The following is a 16,920-nucleotide window of genomic DNA, read 5'->3' on the forward strand; positions in this document are numbered from 1 at the left end:
GATGAATAAGACATTTATGCTCCTTACTTATTTTTTACATAATTGATTAAATATATTAATATCTACGAACACGGACAGCGCAAAATCTATATTTTTCTGATAACCGCACGTAAATTGGTTAAGCCGTTTATGAGGAGTTCAGTGACATCACACGTACAGAGGAATTATATAAATAAAGATAATACTTAAATGCGATGTAAACATTTTAAATCAATTTCACTTTTTTCATACTACTTTGCCAATATTGTTTTTTGTTATTTGAACATTCTGTGTGTCGTTATTCCCATTAAACGAAAGCTCAAAAAATAAATTGAAAACTAATCTTTTAATAAATAACCGTAGTAAAGTGCTGACGCTAAATAAAAAATCAGAATTCAATAACGCATAATCAAAAGACAGAAAACAAAATCTAGCCATTACTTCATAACTGTATGATGAGATGCCTGAAAGTATGAAGAATGAAAGAAAACTTACGGATTTAAAAAAAAAATGTTATGTTTATTGTAATAATGTAGTTATGTAAGAAATATTTAATAAGTATTTGTTATAATTGTAAATATATTAGTTAATATACAATGTAATATTAACTAACTTAAGTAAATAAATAAATAAATAAATAAAAAAGATCATATGATTGATATTTTATATATTGATTAACATTTTGAGTGTGTATTATACGTGGTGATTTGTGTAAATATATTTCACCTTTGCGTTAGGAATAAATTTTCGATAGCGGATAATTAATTAATTCTCCAAACTGACAATGTAAGCTAGTAGATGCAGCCAACAATCTTTTATAGACGTACTTGCACTAGAGAAAATCAACAGGTAATAGCAATGAATAATCTGGTGTTGAGTCTTCTTCATTATCGGCAATCAGCTCATGCTATCAGGGAAATTGGTATTCAGGAACACTGCAGGCACAATTTCGTTTGTAGGCGAAGGATGATGATGAGCGGCGATGGATGATGATAAGTTTACGGCGTTGTGCCATTTGAGACAAAGTTACAAAACTTAAACGGTGAAATAGCGAAAATACTTTTAACAATTTAAAAGGCACGCGTACATAATCCGTCGAAAAAGCAAACAAAAGCACGCGCGGACCAAACAGTGAAGCCAAACCAAAAATGTCTCGTCAGGCGTAGAAACCTCACGAAACCAAAATTTTCCATTTTATTTTTCCATGTGATTTTTCTAGCTAAAATACATTGAAACAATTTATCGACTTAACCAACACGCTAGTGTATAAGCGATTATTTGCATTATCTAAATTACAACAATAAAGGTTTCAAAATTCTCCGTAAATATTTATTTAAAAGTCTTCTTTTAATTTTTCATGCGTTCAGGTATCTAGGCAATTCAAAATGTTATCAAAATTGTACCAAAATAGAAGGAATCATTTTAATATTTTTTCTCATTTACTTTATCTTTGGACTGTTTGGTAATGTTTATCCGCGTTAAATACAATGGTTTAATCATGTTCCAAGGCATATCGAATTGTTTGAACAACTTCGGAGTTCCGGTTTAAAACAAAAAAAACTCACAAGACAAAACACTTCGATTTTTCATTACGAATTGAGATGTTGACAGCCCAAGATGGCGCCCTGACACTAGCTAGTTTCTTACTTATCTTTCCTTCAGTTTATCTAACAGGTCCATCTGCTTGGCCCGAGGTCCAATTAAATGTGAACGGAGATAGATTGGTGATAAGGGACCCGAGACATGGTATTATCTCAAGGCTGATGGTAGCACTTTCAAAACTGTCATTATTCTAAGATTGGTACACTTAAAATTACAACTCACCTGCAATCAATAGTGTCCTTTGTTTGGACAAGAATAACAGGCTGGTCTGTTTCTTGTCGCGATAAAATCGATTTGGAATCTTGCGTATTAAAATTTGTATTTCGATTTTCATAAAAAGTCTTTCTACTCGCATATTGAAGATACATTCTATTGCGCAAATAGAAACAATAAAAGCAGATTCAGCATTTTATTTTCCTCCTTTTTTTATTTTCTAAAACAAACTTGCGTCAATCTAAAAAAAAATATTTTAATTGATGTATTTAAAAACCAATTCGTAAATTTGTGTTCAATATAATTTATAGAAAACATTTCAATGTTTTTTTGTTGTTCAAAAGTGTTTTATTGTGATGTTTGTTTTTGATTCAATGTGGTTCTTGTAAATATTTTATTTTGGCAAATTTATAACGTTAAATATTTTATTTTTCAGTGTTGTGAAGATTACCCAGTGCCTTAATAAGAATAGCTTGCACTTAAAGGAACACAGTTTAGTGAAGTTTGTAGTGATAAATTATCGTGTGAGTATTAATTTCCAATAAGTGCAAGATCATTGTGTAAGTCATCAACAAACTTAGTAAATGATCGAAGCAGATTTTCAATCAAAAAAGATTCAAGAAATTTGGAATCTTCTTTAAAAGATTCGATCAAAAGTGATAGTGGTTACATTAACGTGTTAAAGGGAACAAGTTTAAGAATTAGCGTGGCATAAAACTTGCTTTTTTGATCTCAGGACCAGATCATATTAGAGTATAAAAAACAAATCTGATCGCCACGATATATGGGCTTGATCGATCAAGGAGTTGGAGTGGTTTGCTGAAGCCCCGTTGTAGAAAGGCCTGAAGATAGCTACGGTGGCAGCTAAGTTGCTGGGTCTGCAGGCGACCCTGGCAATGAGGGAGGTGGATGCTGAAGCTCCCGTTATTTGGCCCTCCTGGTGTTACTCAGGTTTGTCAAGAAGCACGCTTCATAATCAATTACACTTTTTAGTTTTTCGAAGATCCGTATTTGGCTATAGCGAGGGAAGCGATTCGCTGATGAATGTCGATAAATCGAATGTGATTGTTTTTGGAAGAAATGAAAGTATGACTAAATGTGATATCACTTTGAATGGAGTTATACTAAAACAAGTAGAGGAATTTGTGTATCTGAGAAGTATGTTTACTAGAAATGGAATGACTGAGAAAGATATTGACAGGAGGGTGAGTTCCGGAACAGAGTGAACGGTGCACTTAAATCAACCTTGGCAAATAAATTAATGTTTGTCGCAAGAGGCAAAATTAGCAGTTCACAACGGAGTCCTGGTCCCAACCCTGATATATGGGAGCGAAGTATGGACTTGGAAAAACAGGGATGAAAGTAGGCTGAATGCTGTCAAAATGCGATCTCTCAGGTGAATGTGTGGTAAAACTATGTACGATAGATGCACAAATGTTGAGATCCGTACATTATGAAAGGCTGAGACAAGCATTATTGACAAAATCAAGAAAGGAGCTCTGCGCTGGTTTGGACATGCAGAACGAATGGATAGCGAAAGAAGGGCTAAGAATATTTACAATGCAAATGTTAATGGACGCAGAAATAGAGGAAGACCGAGAAAGACATGGCATGGCCAAATCCAACAAATACTGGAAGTTGGACATGTCAAAAGTCGCAATAATCGGCGCGCGTGCATGAGAAGATATATGAATGTAGAGGAAGCGAGATCTGTATGCAAATAGAGTGATGTGGCGTTCTTTCTTCTCTGCCTACCCTTACGGTGAAACAGCATGATGTTTTATTTGTTTGTATTTGACTTTTATAAAATTAGAAAAACATAAAATTTGAAATCATAGACGTTCTTTTGAATTTTAGTAATTTTGCGATTTTTATTTGCGTTATAGTAAATAATTAAGTTAGTAAATGAGTTCTTACTTCTTTAAACATGAAATTTAAATCTTTTTCCAGAAGAAAAACTACCTTTTATTAATTTTTTTTAATTTAAGGCTAATAATATTAATTAATTACACTGCAACCGAATTATTACTATTGAGAATACTTGAGTACTAATTTACTACCTCTATACTATAAAATTATAAATGTCAAAACGAGAAGAGGTTTATTTTATTTGGATTTTTGTTCTCTTCATTTTCCTTCATAAACTGATCACCGAGTTTTCTAGAATATTTTAAATTTTTCTTTATTATCCAATAATCGACTTTCTACAATACACGAGTAAGTTTGTCTATAGGACGCAGCACGATATTCGGTATGACAATAAAAAAATACTCTCTCTCTCATTGTTGCTGCATTTGTCATTTTCTAAAAATTAACAAAATCGTTTTCTTTTGATGACGAGTACCCAGGTTTTAAAAATGATATTGAATTTGAAATCATTACCAAATAATATAGAAAATAAAAGAATGTTTAAATACGAGTATTTGATCGACCGTTTGCACAAAAATCATTCACTCGCAAATTGAAAACCGCTTTTTTAGAAGTCAATAATTCCATTATCAGCACCAAAAAACATTTTAAAAAAAAATTAATCATCTTATAACGTACTTATAATATGAACAAATGTATATGGTACAATGATAACTCTTTAAAAAAAAATGACGTAATAGGGTCTGCTATTCAAATGTATGTATTTTCTTAAAATTTACAATATGGAGCGACAATTCAAACAATATAAAATATTAAATAGTAACTAAATTAAACCATATTCTTAGTAAAAACATTTTTTTAAAAGGACTTTTATTCAACAAAATACACGCATTATTTCAATATTAATACATTACAAAATGAAAACAATGTATTTGAATATATTTTGTCCAGACAAACTATTAAATAATTGTTTGCCATCGGGTGCTCAGACATTCGTTTTAATTAAGAATCAAATAAAAAAAGTACAGACATTATACTGTGTACATATAAAATAATGAACATATATTATTTTGTTTTTGATGCCTTGAAAAATTGAAAATATTACTAAGAAGATAGAAAAGAAAAAACTAAACAAAACCATATAAAATGATTTAAAATGTAAAATAATAAGTAGAAAAATAGAGAAAAATAATGCAATTAAAATTGAAAAATTGCTTTTAAACTAAATATCCACTAAATAAACTAAATATCCACAAAACAAAGAGATAGTGGTAAGAGAAAATAATGTCAGTGATGAATTGTGGTACATAATCAATGAAGGAAAGTAAAGGCGTAAAAGAACGTTTGATTTGATAACGTGAAATAAAGAAAAAAATGACATAACGTATATTCTGAAAATCTAAATCAAGTTTGTTAGGTCTATTATATACCTAATTTACAGATTGTTAGATAAATCTAGACTACTAATATTCTTGCTAAATACGATTAATTTATTTCAATATTTATATGTTCATATATTTTTTTTAGGTCGATTTTATTTCTATGATTTAAACATAATAAATAATTACTAAATATATTATTACACAATACGAAAATATACAAACACTAAATTATGTATAAGTATAATAATATACATACATTAGCAGAATAAAAGAATGTCATTGAGTTTGAAAAAAATTATTTTTCAGGTAAATATCAGTAGGACCCTTAGGGCGAGTGAAACTATTACGTTATGTGCGTTTAAAAGTGGCAAATGTGTGCGTTAGCGATTTGGAACTATGTTGACAAAATTTATTTTCCCACTACCTGTTGAAATCCCCTAAAACTTTTGACATGAATTGATTCTAGTTATGTAGAAAGCAGCCAGTCCAAAATTTTGAAAAAAAATCTATATTGGTGTTATATTGAGAGCAGTAAGATCAATTTTATGTTCTGTTAAAAACAGTCCGACCGCTTTCATACAAAAAAGTGTAATAATCACTTTCTGAAAATAATGTCCATCACAAAAACAGCATTTTTCCATTTGCAAAAAACACCCGCATCACTAGAAAAATCTGACTGTACTTTAAAAATCATTTAAACTGGTCAAATATTAACGAGTATTTAGATTCTTGTTTGTAATATTTAAAAAAATGTATTTGTTGTTTGTCATTTGTCAATGTCAAAAACATTCTAACTGTTGTGTAGATTTGATTCTTCACTCGTTTCATAAAGATACTATAACCTCAGCTTCACTTTTCTATGATTGGCTACTTTCTGCATAACTACGTTCATTTAAAGGTAAAAAATCAAGAGGTAATCGTCAAAAATTATCGAGTCCAAAAATGAGTTATTTGATTATTTTTCAGAATATTTTAGTACATTTATTTTCGAGCGTGGCTTTTGCTTCAAATGTATCAATATCACTTCAATTTGTACATCAATTTAATGTTTTTGAATTGCAAAATTTTTTCACTGTTCTGTTTCATTATAGAAACTTCAGAACCGAAAAGTCACATTTACTCAAATTTAACAAAAGTAGACGTGATATTTTATTTTATTAGTTTATTACCTCCTGAAATGTATTATCAACAACAAAAAAAAAAGATTTTCGTAATTAATAAAAAAACTTATAAATGTCAATAATCATTACATTTTAGTACTTCGAATATTAAAAACTTGAAATTCGGATTAAACATATCTTCTTTCTGAGAATCAAGCACTTCCGCTGAAGCGGACATTTTCAAGAATTTGCATTCTTAGACCGCTTAGGCAAAAGCGCTAAATAATCTAATGATCAATGAAAATAAGTAAAACTCAAACGTAATGGTTGATTGATATTTGTATTAGAATGATTAACCACGGAGTTTTGCCAGTAAATAATTCATCCGCCAAATATATAAATAATCTACATATCATGTTTAATGTTAATTCGATTTAGGTCGTGATGTATTTATTGCTTTAAGACTATTCGAAATGTTTCGATGCAGAGCCATAAACAGACTGCTAGTACTTGTGTAGTCAATCTTGCGATATTATTGAAAGAAAAACAGTTTCTCATTAAAAGGCAGTCAGCTTTTAGTACCAGGAGCGCAGAAGAGGACAGAAGAACGCCATCTATCTTGTTAATTATGTTTGTCGCGTACAAAATGGCGGTGATTGATTTATTTAAAGGTTGTCCTGTTCGCCTGACCTTCTCACACTGACCTTTACGAATATTTGGACGTGTACATTGTAGATGAAACGTTGACAGAAGCCAACTACGTGGATTATGTGTACTTTGTACCAGAACATAAACAGAAAAAACCTTAATTTTTGTATCGTCGTATTCAGCCATTCAGAGTTTAGATTTTAGATTTGTCAAGGAAATTTTGTTTTTTTTTCTCAAAAATACTAATTGCTATTTTGTCTTGTATTAAATTTTATGATACAACGGATAAAATTGTACTTTTTAAACACAAAACGACATTGACAACTCAGCATAAATATTACGCACACTACATCCGTCTTATGAGACCGCATGGCATACGAAACATTCGACGGACACGTCGGCGTCGGTCGTATACATACGACATATTCGACAGATATGATAAGACAAACACGATAAATATGTCGAAAAAATGTACTAGACACGCGACAGGTGCGTCAAAACGCTAGTTTTGAGAGTTACGTCTGAATCGATATTTTTTAAATTTTTATTTTATAATTATTATTATTATTTTTTAATATTATACATAAGTGGTAAAAATAGAGTATTAAAAAAAAGAATAATTACATGGCAATGAAATACATTTTAATGAAATACATAATATTAACAGTAAAAATAGTAATCGAAAAAATCCCACAAAGGCATAGCCTGCTCGTGGGTACCCATACAAGAAATGTTTATGAATTTTTTGCCCCTATAATAAACAGACAGGTGTCATTTTTTTCTGTAATATAGGAAATAGAAAAGAAAATATTCTGTAAAAGATTATAAGGTACTTTTTAATTTTTATAAAAAAAAGTATTGAATCAAATACAAAAGTATCTACATCTACCAAAATCTGTAAATTATCTTAAAATAACGGATTTAAATAAATATAAAAAATGGCTTAGGTCTGCAAAAAGTCATTTTAAATGTTAAATTTAAAATATCGCCTAAAAGATGACAACTAATTATAAATCTTACACTTCTAATCACAACTTAAAATGCAAATACATTATTTCGACGTTTATTTCAAATCGATAAAATTAATATTCGACACCTTATTTAAAAATTATTGCAGAAACGTGCGTATTCAACTAAATCTTAATGTACATAATATAACGTCTTCCGTCGTTCAAAATATTCTAGATGTGTTATCTACTGTAATTAATTACTTGGTCAAACGTTGTTTTTTCACATGCCGATAATTTTATGATAGTAAATTTTCTATTGACAGCCTACGATTGACTTCATTAACCGTTTGAATTTAATTCATTTTGATCATTTAGTGCGATCTGGAGGCGGCAGGTGGAACTTTTCCTTTGGTCTTTTTTTGTAGAGTCCAGAAATGTAAAAGATCTTATCAAAGATTCTCACAAAAGTCACCGAGGCAAAAATTAGTTTAAAGCTGTGCACAAACTTCAGTCGGCATTCATTAAAAATTCATTTATTCTGTAATCAAAGCTTACAAACACAAACCCTTTTTTTGAAATGCTTTTTTTCTACAAGCGTCGTTCATTTTTATTTTAGAGTAATAAAACATTAAAATAAAATAATAAACATTAAAATATAAATATAAGTTTCAATTCAATTAAATTATCACTTAAAAAATATATTTTTGAAACTTTTTTTATAAACCAGTCGTCGGCTGGTTTAGCAGCCACTTTACACACTATGTACCATGCACATTTCTGGCTATGATTGCACTTCATCGTTTGCTCAACTCCTCTACCTGTTGATTTTTGTGAATTAAAATAGCGGAAACCTTTGTTGACGTAAGGAAGATTATTCTGGTTGAATTATTTCACTTATATTTTTTTAAACTTATTTTTATACAGTTAGTTTGATCCAAAATTCCTTTTTCAGAAACATTTTTTCTCTCTGTTGCAGTAAACTCTAATCTCGATAATTCCTTGAGGAGAAAATCTCACCTTATCAACAAAGATTTGGGCGTTCTAAAAAAAATTGAGAAATTAGTTAATTAATTAATTTATTTATTTATTTATGTACACTCTTTATCAAAATACAATTCCACGTTTACTTTGCCCAGCTAACAAGGGTACATACCCCGTTCCAAGTTCCAATTACATTTTAATGTATTATAACAGTTAACAAATTAATATAGAGCACAGACAAACAAAATATAAACTTATTCGTATACACATTTTGATACATATAACTACAGACATACACATATATACACCCATATATATATATATATATACACATATATACACATGTACATACACACACACGTACACCCATGCGCATACACATACATACATTCATAAAAACATAGACAATTTATTTATGCGAAACTTCATGGTTGTCATCTATAAATATATATTTTTCTAATTATTCCTTATTTTTTATGTTTTGTTTTCGACATCCAGTAAGAATCTCCAATCTATGGCATGCATCAACTTTTCTGACTCCCTACGACCAATGTCATGAAAGAACGAGGTCAACACCTTCCGAAACTTGACAACACTCCCGTCTCTCCACGATTCTGGCAAAAGGTTATGGACCTTTTTGCCTACGAAATAGTGTTGTCTCGATGCCAGAACAGTGTTGACCCCTTCACTTAGTATCAGATCCCTGTTAGAGTATCTTGTATTATGGTTGTGGTTGACGCTTGGGTAAATGTCTCTATTTATGTGTGTAACCACTACCGTTCACAATATATACTGGGTTTATCGTTTAACAATAAACATATTCCGGGGAGAATGGTAATTTTTTGAAGGTAAAAAGAAGCCTGTATCGATTTCCGACCCTTCAACCATCGTCATGCAAAATAAACGAATGTCTGTTAGTCTATGGCAGCGACGCTGAAGTAACATCGTTATTCTATTTTAATATATTTTTTTTTGCTCTAAGAATTTTCCCAAAAGGGCGCTTTTTAACATAAAAAGTAGCTTGTAACATATCAGATCTCCGGCTATACTAATGCAAAAATCGGACACGTCGATCAGTCACTTCGTTGCGACGTGAAAGAAATATAAACAAACAGACAAACACGCTTTCACATTTATAATATTTGTATGGTTCATCAACATCTAATATATTTTTCCTCATAGTTTCTACTCTATCAGAATGTTATTTTTTAGCTAGTGCCGCAAATAAAGGGTTTTGTTTATTCTAATGCGTGTATCTTTTTTATCGTTCTTTGATTATTACTATTATTATTATTATGGATAACTTATATAGCGCCATTTTCGTAATAAAATACCTCAAAGGCGCTTTACATAGTAATTTTATTGTTAAATTAACTAAATTGAAGCTTTTAAATTTGTAATTAAATTAAAACCATTTATTTTGTTGTCACATGCTACGGATTTATTCAAATGATTTAAAGAACAAGTGGGTTTTAAGTTTTTTCCGAAACATCACTTCACTTTTACAGACTCGCACCTCTGCTGGGAGAGCATTCCATGCCATAGGGCCTGCGACCGCAAATGCGCGTTCACTAAATTTAGGGCGCTGTTTGCGTAGAGGTATAATAACTTTTTCTCTCGCCGTAGACGTAGCTGATCTATAATATTGCTGTATAGTAGCTGATTAATAATATTGTACGCGGATGTGTAGGTACATAACATGGTTTGGTTTGGAAATCATTTTATATTATTAAACCACGCTTAAGACTAATAATTTATCATTTTCTTGTCTAAACAAGACTGTTTTATTATAATTCGATGCATAAAAATAGGCACGCAAACTCGATATATACACGTGTTGTATTTTACAGAAGTATTTCAGTCGATAAATCATTGTTTAAGAATAAGTACTCTTTTTGTATTAACATGCTGATATTGACATTCAGAACGGAATAAAAAATAAATAAAATTAATTAAGGTTAAGGTGGGCAAAATGTTGAAATCAGGCGCAAAACTAGAGTGGTAGATATCGTGGATTAGGTGACATAGTTAAAGTGGCAATGAGCAGGTCATGTCGCGAGGCAGGATGCCATTAGAACTCCTAGGGTTCCGAAGTGGAGATCTTGACGAAATAGCTCAAGACCTCAAAAGATATGGGCTGACGATATAGCCGCCCTCCGGGGGAAGAAATGGCTACTCACAGCAAATGTCAGAGAAAGATGGAAGCGTCACAATAACCGGGAAAAAAAAACGTTAGACACACAAATGTTAAGATCAATGCAGAATGTCATCATCATCATTCCCTTTCCGCACATAATAGTGCATAGGGCACTGCATTGGTACACCAATCATAGCGTATCTTGATCGTTTTTGTTACATGAAGGTGAGATGATCAGTCTTACGCTTCAGGTACCCGTCCAGAAACTAAAAATATTTTGATGTGAAAACACCCTTTTAAATCAATATTTCATGTCAACCATGCAGGAAATCAAACCCGAGACCTCATACTTGGTAAGCAAACGCGCTGACCATTACACCGCGAGACTGAGAAGCAGAATGCAGGCATGCAGAATGTAATGCTGAGAAACGCTTTATCCATAAAATTATTCGAGAGTATAATATCATTCAATATTTGCATACATACATCACTTTCTCTACATTTATACATTTTCTTATGCACGCACGCCGATTCTTCCTACTCTTGACATGTCCATTCAAAGTATTTGATGGACTTGATCGCGCCATGTCTTTCTCAGTTTTCCTTGTTTTTTGCATCCATCAACATTGGCATCTGAGATCCTTTTAGCTGTTTTTTCGCTGTCCATTCACTCCACATGTCCGAACCAACGCAGCACCCCTTTCTTAATTCTGTCCGTTATGCAAGTCTCAGCAATACGATTGAACAACGAAAAATCACGTAAAATGGTTTACGGTGGGAATATCGATAAATACAGAAAACGAATATAATCTGGAAAAACGTGTCATAACCAAATCCAATTGACACTTAAGAATGAACGGGTCAAAAGTTAGAATAATCGTCCTGTTTTAGAAGGTGTTCGTTAAATAGAGGAGCGTAGTGCGGCGTTCTTTCATTTTTGCACACCCCTACGGGGAAACGACGTGATGGTTTGTTTATTTCTTCCATTTCAATAAAAAAATCGTCGATTTAACATTGTATAAAACAAAATCAAAAACTGACATTGATTTTCTTTCCACGGCGTCGTTAAGATGGCTGAAAACAAAATTAGATTCATTGTCTTGGGTTTCATGCCGGTGACCTTAAAAGGAGGCATGGCGGCTGTCTTACACATTAATTATTTGGTAAAAAAACTGGTCCACATGCGGAGAGGAAGGGCAAGTCGGTCGCCATCTACAGCCAGGTTGACATTATGACCGGTTTCGCTCCCCTGTGACCTAAAGCAGAGGGAAACCTGTCCCAATGATACATTAAATTCGAAATGTCAACTCTTTATCAAGATTTAATGGGAAAAAATCGGGCGAGGCCACCGCACGACTTTCTCCTTAATAATTTACGAGTTGATGGCAATTTTTATTTTTCAAAACTTCTTCTCCTTTTGCCGTTTCTCCATAGGGGTAATAAGAAAGGATGGAACGTCTCTTGCGTCTGTCTCGCGGTGTATTTCTAAGATATTTTTACATCCATATTTTCTATTTATTTTATTTTATAAATTTATTGCATAAAACTAGTACACATATTAAATAACAGGGAACATATATAAAGTAATTAATAGAAAATGAAAACGGAGTGTTCTCTGTTTATGAGTTTCCATCTAACATGGCTCAGCCTGTTCTAAGATGGAGATTTTTTTTCTTTTAGGGCATAAGTAGTCCTAAACTATTAGAACAATGACATAAAAAAACTAAAACTACTTAATTATAAATGCCTAGCTTATCAAATATAAGAAATTAAAAATCATTTTTATACAAATATAAAGTATGTGTTTGAGCCAAGAATACATGGTACTTAAACATGAATAATATAGTATAACATATAATCAAAAACAAATATAAACTAAAGAAATACATAAAAATATAAATACTATGTATACGAATTGTATAAAGTTCTAGGTTTATTAATCTACTTATATTTTTCAAAAAAATCTCCAGCTAAAAACATCATACAACATTCCAAAAGAAGACAAAGACAATCAAGACTTATAAATCAGGGACCGAAATTATACAACAAACTACCAGATAAAACTAAACAAAAGACTCAGACAAACTTTTCAAAGGGGTAAAAATATTATTTTTATATTTGTTTGTTATGTGAATCTTTATATGAATAAATAAAAAAATAAAAACATTTTTTAAAAAAACATTTAAAAAAGTCCCGAGTGACGCTAGGTTATTTAAAATTATTTTATGATGCTTCTTTAATAATATTTAAATCCCTATTTTGATCGCAAATGGCGACTGCCTTCAAAGCTCAAATGAATCAAGAAAAGAGAGGTTAAACTGATGGTATCGGCGTTTAAGTGCTGGTGACGGATTCAATCGATTAAAAACTTGAACTAATATACATAATTGTATATTGCAAATATACACTCGTGAAATACAACTACACATGCTCGTACATAATCTCCCTAGACATTCGTGGGAAAGGATTGCAATTTAAAATGACCAGCGATCTCTCGGACAAATAAATCGTTTGGCAGCTTAAAAACTGGCATTCGATTTTCGCTAAGTGTTTTTACAGAAGCCAGTTTTGAAATGAAAGTTACCCAATAATTATGGTTCGGTTTCCATGTATAATATGATACACGCTACCTTGAAATAATGTTTTTAATTACGTTTGCGAAAATAAATAAGGGTGGAAAAATATTACAATGTATTATTAAAATGAACAATATTGTTTTTTTTTTCTAACCCTCGTTCAACGCTGCAAAAATATCAAAGTATTCCGTTGTTTGTTTTAGTTTTTTTTTAATTCTTATTTCATTTTGTTACATCTTATAAATATAATTAATATAAATTTAAATAATTACAAAATATAAAAATACATGTAACACAATCAAGTTTATTTATTTATATAAACGCCCAATGGGCACTTTTAAGGACATATTTATACATGAAAAATTATTATAAAGAAAAGTAGAAAGACACAATAGTATATAGTAGACTTTGTGGGAGTGGAAACGGGAGAGAGGTGTTTATAATTTAATTGGATTCAGTGATCTTTTGAAAGAAGACAACTTGTTATCAAAGAAATCAAGACTGATATGTTTGTTGGCAGACCTAAGAACTCTGGGCAAAGGGGAATGAAAACCATAGTTAGTTCCTATGGTTATCGGTATGAAAGAGTAAGTTTTGTCTGAGGTTTCTAGTTGGGATATTTGACGAAATTAAATCAAATGAAATGAACATTTTAAATTTATTGCATCAGAGGGAGAAAACCTTTTTCATAAGAAAATATGGATGTCTAAGCATTTACAGGGTTTAAGTGGCCACTTTACTCACTATGTAACATTCATCATTCTGCCTTTGTTTGAAAATAAACATTTCTCCCATTTGTTGTTTTTGAAATCTGAAACCTTGAATCTGCTTGAAATTCTTCTGACTGAATTTTTTCGATGCCTGAATTTCTCTTTTCAATTCTAATATTTTTTCTTGGGCTTAATAGTTAGATGAATAATATTTTGAGTTTTTCCAGATGTTTGTAGACACAGTTTCTTGACACTAGAAGCATAAAATTGATCACCCTACCTCTTACGCTACAAAATCAATCCATATATGCTGAAATTGAATTTCAATGCAGTGCTCTTTCACACCTGGGTAAAAAGATAAAAAATGATAGAAAAATTATTATGGTCTTGATACTAACAAGCATTATCTTCTTTTCATTTTTTCAAGCAGTTTACTGAAATTATAATCCAAATATAATTAATACTTGAAAAAAAAATGCGTTGATTAATTTTCATCCATCTTCGCTTCAACTTTAACATTTAACAATGCAAATATCTATAGTAGTTTATATTTATTTACAATCTTGAAATGCAAACAATTCCACAAATTTATATCCCAAATCTCTTCATAATTCTCATTCGTCTAACATTAATTTGGTTAGTTTGACAGCCCGGGATAAAGACGAGTTCTGATGATTCAACTACTATATCGAGTTTATCCTTGAACCGGTTGGCACCGTGGGAAATTCACACCGGTCAGAACGCCAAAAGGTCACCAAAAGATACAGCCTACCTCCATTAAAATCTAATAGCTTTATGTATTGAGAAAAAAACCCGACTGCGGGAATCTGGTAGCCACAATACAAATGGTGATTATTATTTAACAAATTAGCTTATGTTTACTGTTGAACAAACCAACATTTATGTATTTTTTTATTAATAACTCGTGAGATGAAAAATGCTTTGGAAATTCTGTATAATTATGATGCATTAATTAAAGAAACTTTTGTAAATTAAACAAACGGTTTTGTTAACAGATTTTTTAAAAAAAGGTAGGGATTAAAGCCCTCTAAAAACTTTATGTACTTAAGAAACTATTTACTTAATTAACAAATTTAATCAACAGAGAAAAAAAATTAAATATTAGGTAATGTAAAAATTACTTTACTGAAAAAAGTTTTTACTTTGTTACTAAGCTTGTAAAGTGATAATTTTATTATCTACTTTTTTTGCGTTTTAGCGTTCTTAGCACGTTTTTCACAGAGGTTGGAATAATCTTATACATATGTATAAAAGAGCCTTCACAACTTTGCTCCGGAATCCCTAAAGGTTGTGTCTATTCCAGATGAACACGCTGATATAAATTTTACTCTTAGATCAGCCACATCTACGGAAATAGGAGAAAATATTTTATCTGTTTGCAATCAGCGCAATAATTCGGCGAATGTGCATTTGCGGTTGAAAGGCCTATAAGCATGTTTGCTCTTCCAGCAGAAGTGCATAAAATTGAGATTGGAATAATATTTCGGAAAAAACTTAAAACAAAACCACGTGTTCACTAAATCATTTTAATTAATTCGTAGCATTTTTGTGATGACAAAATAAATTGTACCTTACAAAAAAGTTTTACTACAGTCAATTGTGAAAAGTCGTAAGAATAATATCTAAAAAATATTTAAAATTTTATTTAATGTTTTTCTTAGTTTCCTTACATATCTTTTTATTCTTACCTGGTGATAAGCTTTTGAAATAGAAACTTAGCAGGTTATCCATTTAAAAAAAAACAGACTTCAACAACAAACAGAGTGAACGGAGTTATGGAGAACGCAGCCAGTCATAAAAAAATAAACTGAAATAATGGCACTTTTATAAAAAGATAGAATTATCAAATCTCCACAACAAATGGAATGTTTTTTTTACTTTGATAAATAATGCGTACATTAGTTTTTTATAACACAAAAAATAATTTAATTATACCTATACGTTTGAACAGTTTTAATGATTTTTTATGTCTGTCTTACCACACAACCTGAGATGTGCACTTTGCAGAAAACAGCTAGATCTAATATTGAATGATAGCTTATTAAAACTTTTAATATGACATTCCTTTAAAACACGTTTTTTCATAACATGTGTTTTTCTATTTATTTAACACTTTATATACATATACATATAGGGGCGGGCATATTGCCTTAATGCAATTTCTTCCTACCTACCCAAACCGTTCAGTTTGCGAAAATTACAAGTACATTAACATATTCTAAGGAATTATAATGAATCTTAAATTTTTTTACGAAATTGATTAATCAATTTGTAAAATTTAAATGCTTTTGTATCTATCCACTTGAATTTATTTCAGAGAAAAAGATTTATGGAGGCATTAATATCTTCCCGTCAGGATCGACACCGTAAAATTTTCCTTGTGCTATGGGTGTTTTCTGCAAATTGAGAAATGCTGTTTTTGTGATCAACACTGTTTTCAGAAGGTGATTTTTACAGTTCATTGTAAGAATACGGCCTGGTTATTTATTTATTTAGCAGAACAAAGAATTGACCTTTTTGCGCCCAATAATACCAATATTTATATATTTTTTCAAAATTGTGGACTAATTGCTTTCTGCATAACTGCGTTTAATTTTAAGTCAAATGAAATCGATAATGAAATCGATATTCATGATTAGCTATCTAAAGCACTCTTAAGGTGTTAACTTGCAAAAATGGGGTAACGTTAGTTATTCTTAATAAAACAAATATTCGTTCTTGTTTGCCAAACTTAAAAACAAAAATTGCAACT

The 16,920-nt window shown here is 30.9% G+C and overlaps 1 protein-coding gene across 3 annotated transcripts in view; it reads left to right on the forward strand.

Moving 5' to 3' along the window:
* The window catches only part of LOC148273249 (uncharacterized), a 124,495-nt gene that overhangs the window by 29,962 nt on the left and 77,613 nt on the right, over positions 1-16,920 (forward strand). For 2 of the 3 annotated variants that reach the window (XR_015824625.1, XM_088238967.1), the window contains exon 2: positions 2,231-2,745. The exons of the other annotated variant lie outside the window; for it this stretch is intronic. Coding sequence is in view for 1 of the 2 variants with exons in the window: in XM_088238967.1 (XP_088095093.1) it covers positions 2,691-2,745 (55 nt within the window). In the remaining variant the exon portion in view is untranslated. The remainder of the gene's footprint in view (positions 1-2,230; positions 2,746-16,920) is intronic. 3 annotated transcript variants of the gene reach the window in all.

This window comes from Micrasema longulum, unplaced genomic scaffold, assembly GCF_059751315.1.
Source record: "Micrasema longulum isolate JH-2025_06_02 unplaced genomic scaffold, ASM5975131v1 h1tg002026l, whole genome shotgun sequence".
Lineage (NCBI taxonomy): Eukaryota > Metazoa > Arthropoda > Insecta > Trichoptera > Brachycentridae > Micrasema > Micrasema longulum.